This window comes from Carassius carassius, chromosome 39 (assembly GCF_963082965.1).
Source record: "Carassius carassius chromosome 39, fCarCar2.1, whole genome shotgun sequence".
Lineage (NCBI taxonomy): Eukaryota > Metazoa > Chordata > Actinopteri > Cypriniformes > Cyprinidae > Carassius > Carassius carassius.
In genome coordinates this window covers 9,751,948-9,755,610 of record NC_081793.1, presented here as the reverse complement: position 1 = coordinate 9,755,610, position 3,663 = coordinate 9,751,948, and the positions used below count along the sequence as shown (strand labels likewise).

The 3,663-nt window shown below is 35.4% G+C and overlaps 1 protein-coding gene across 1 annotated transcript; it reads right to left on the bottom strand.

Annotated features, from left to right (window-relative positions):
• Nucleotides 1–543: 543 nt before the first annotated feature.
• On the bottom strand, nucleotides 544–3,324 carry mylpfb (myosin light chain, phosphorylatable, fast skeletal muscle b). Its single transcript, XM_059530661.1, has 6 exons — nucleotides 3,183–3,324; nucleotides 2,843–2,938; nucleotides 2,040–2,220; nucleotides 1,626–1,704; nucleotides 1,473–1,521; nucleotides 544–1,069 (listed from the first exon to the last, which is right to left on the bottom strand). The coding sequence occupies exons 1-6, from the start codon at nucleotides 3,183–3,185 to the stop codon at nucleotides 965–967; spliced, it is 513 nt and encodes a 170-aa protein (XP_059386644.1). The 5' UTR covers nucleotides 3,186–3,324; the 3' UTR covers nucleotides 544–964.
• Between the last annotated feature and the right edge of the window lie 339 nt (nucleotides 3,325–3,663).

Sequence of the window (3,663 nt, the reverse complement as noted above, 5' to 3'; positions counted from 1 at the left end):
TTACTTTCCACCTCTGGTATTTTATATTTTTTAGTTTTTGATTTGTGTTTTTTATTGTTAATTTCTTGGGGGGGGGGGGGGGGAGTGTTCATCAAACATAACCATAAGTTAGTCTGATATTCGGATGTTTGGAGTAAATCCAGTGTCTTAAAACTGTATCATAACTTGGAATAATATCAGCTGAAGACGTAAGTGGGTTTTAATTGCTTAGTAAGTTTTCCAAGAGAATATTTTGTGTTATGGTAGTGGCGTAACACCATAATAAAATAAAATAAAATAAAATAAAATGCAGTTTATGACCTCTTTATTGTAAAGATGAATTTCATAAATTTCAACAGATTTATTATTGGTTCAGCTGCAGAGGCAGGAACTCGACAAGAATTGACAAAAGGAGTATGAAAGATTTAGGTGCTTTTATTTGTGTTATCTTGGAGTTACAGGTGGTTTTGACGACAACGAGTTGAATAAAGAGAAAGGAAAGGAAATGCAAGAAAAGATGACTTTGGAATGGAGGAGTAAACAAGTGAGTAAAAGTAAAAACAAACTCATCCTCACTTTGTCTTCCTCTGCATCTTTTCTTAGTGCTCAATGTCTTTCCTTCTTAATATTTCTGTCTCTCCATGAAAAGAAACGGGAGACACTGAGAGAGAGGGTGGCACTCTGTTACAGAGATGCACCATCTCTTTAAATATCTCCTCTGCTTATACATTTATAAAGGGAAATACTGGCAGACAGAATGGAGAGGGTGTGATTTCATGATTTTAGATTATTTATTTTATTTATTTATATTATTTCATAATCACATTATCTCCATATGACTCATGTTCAGACAGCCCAAATTCTAACAGACCACCAGTTTAGACATGTCTTTCTCTGAGAGGACAGATAGACCATGGGGAGACTGATAATGTAACAAGATGTTGTGATAATGAGAGGAGTTAGAGAGATGGTTGATGGACTGAGATTATTCTTCCTCTTTCTCCTCTCCGTGTGTGATGACGTAGCAGATGTTTTTGTAGTCTACGTTGCCAGCCACATCTGGAGGAAAGGCAGCCCAAAGATTTTTCATCTAGAAGAAAACAATCAATCAAGAAAACAATGTCCTTTTTGTGGAATTTCATACCTGCTCACCAAATATACTCCCAGAACAGGCATTTGGGAGAATGCAGGAATGAAACAGAAGATATTTGCCTTATTAGAAATCAGTGTAGCATAAAAATGATTTAGAAACTGATATCTCAAGGGCAGTAGTGTAAATGTATGTCTAAGGGATATTTTTTCATGTTTATCACTTGCCAGGCAAAAAGTAATTACTTCTCAAAAAGCTACAGATTTAGAATTTGATTTTGATTCATGGCCATATCACTTATAGTCTGGGATACTTACATATGAAGCTTACAGTATGAGAAATTGTAATTGTAATTCCTGAATTAGCAAACACCACTAATTAATATAATCCAACTACAACTAACCTCCTCAGCAGTAAACCTGTCACACTGGGTGGTCAGGAGTTCCTCAAGGCTAAAAAAATAAAATAAAATGTTACATTCTTGAAAATGTATGGGCTTTCACCATAGTTGTTTATTCATTCTATAGTGTGAACAACAATAGGTCAGGATACTTACAATTCCTTCTTGATAGTGCCTGTAGCCTCAGGGTCCAGGACTTTGAAAGCACTCACGATAACATCCTCAGGATCGGCACCTAAATGAAATGTTGGATGAATAAATGTTGTGACTACTTGATGTGAATGATTGATTTGAGATGTCAATACTACAATTACACTACAAAATAAATATACAACTATATTTCAAAATTTTCTGAAGAAAATGTAAACGATGTTTGTGTAAGAAAATGGCGAAATTTCATAAAAAGTTGATTATTTTGCATAACTAGATACTCTATTACTGTTGGCAGTGTTTTCTAATACAGTACTACTTGAATCTACATATTTTTATAACCTCTTGTTACCAAAAGTATTAGCAACAGAAATTGTGTGATTACAAGGATAAACAAAGTCTGAAAAGATTTTGACTCACCCTTCAGTTTCTCACCAAACATGGTAAGGAAGACAGTGAAGTTGATGGGGCCACTAGCCTCTTTGACCATGGCTTCCAGCTCCTCATTTTTCACATTTAGCTGGCCCATAGAGGCCAGCACATCTCTCAGATCATCCTTGCTGATAATACCATCCCTGTTCTGGTCGATGATTGTGAAAGCCTGTTAGTTTTAGAGAGGGTAAGACAGTTAATTAACTACTAATTGCTTCATAGGTCCCAAAAGAAAATACATTTTTGTAGTTATGAAATGTTTCCCTTCTGGCAATTAGGTCATGATGTTTTTCTGCAGAACATCTCTGAAACTTGAGATGACATCTGAGACCCTGAACTATCTTGGCAGCTGCTGCCCACTTGTCTTTCTAAGATTTTAAAAGGTCACAGAATGTACAACAAAACTTTGGGGATATTTAAAGAGGGGGGATTGGTTACAGTTGCCAGACCCAACTAATCGTTTACCATCCCTCCTTATTACTTACAATAGTTATAGAACTGTAAGTTGTATTGTTAACTTTCATGCCAGTGGTTACTGGAAATTAAACCAATACTACACTTAATGAGTACTTTCTTACAGTGGTTGAATAGTTCTAAAATTGAACTCTTTCTGAATAACTAATGTTCAAGGTTTTTAAACACATGAGCATTGGAGAGTGTCATTAATGAATATTGATTTGACTGTTAAAATTATCCTCTTAGTTTTTTCTTATAAACGTAGCTTTGGATAACAGTTTATGCAAAATAAATGTTAATGTATTGGACTTATATTAGGTTTAGCAGAAATGTACCTCCTTGTATTCCTGAATCTGGCTCTGCTCAAACATGGAAAAGACATTAGAGCTGCCGCCCTCTGCCTGCTGCCTCCTCTTGGCCTTCTTGGGTGCCTAGAGGAAAAAACATACACAGAGTGAAAAAAGTTAGAATCTATCTATCTATCTATCTATCTATCTATCTATCTATCTATCTATCTATCTATCTATCTATCTATCTATCTATCTATCTATCTATCTATCTATCTATCTATCTATCTATCTATCTATCTATCTATCTCATTATGAATAACTAAGTTTATACACTATTTTTGTGTAATAAAAAAAAGTAAAAAAAAAACAAACAAAAAACACTCACCATCTCTCAAAGTTTTTGCAGTTGGTCAAAAGAGGGGAAGTGTACACCACGCTGATATGACTGACATCTTCGTAGTCCTCATCTGGGGTCTTATATACCGGCCTGGGTCTGCTAACTTTAGCCTGAACCTCAGGTTTAGGCAAGTGAGAGCTGGTGAAAGAACAAGACAGGAGGTATATGGAGTGCTTTGGTGTCACTTTTCATTCTTGATCCAAAATAGGATTTGCACGCCTTGGAATGAGTTGAAATCAGTCCAGTAATTTTGGGAATAGTTTGGTTTACCTTGTGGACATATATGGCAAGCCCAAGAGATTGTTGCTGGCTTGACTAAAGGGCTAGCTCTGTTTCTTTTCATATTGTTGACTCTGTCTGACGATTCAACTCTGATTTAGATTTTGTTTAGTCTTCTTAGACTGAACTGTTACAGCAAGAAACATTTCTTATTATTATCATTCTTGAAAACTGCTTAATATATTTGTTC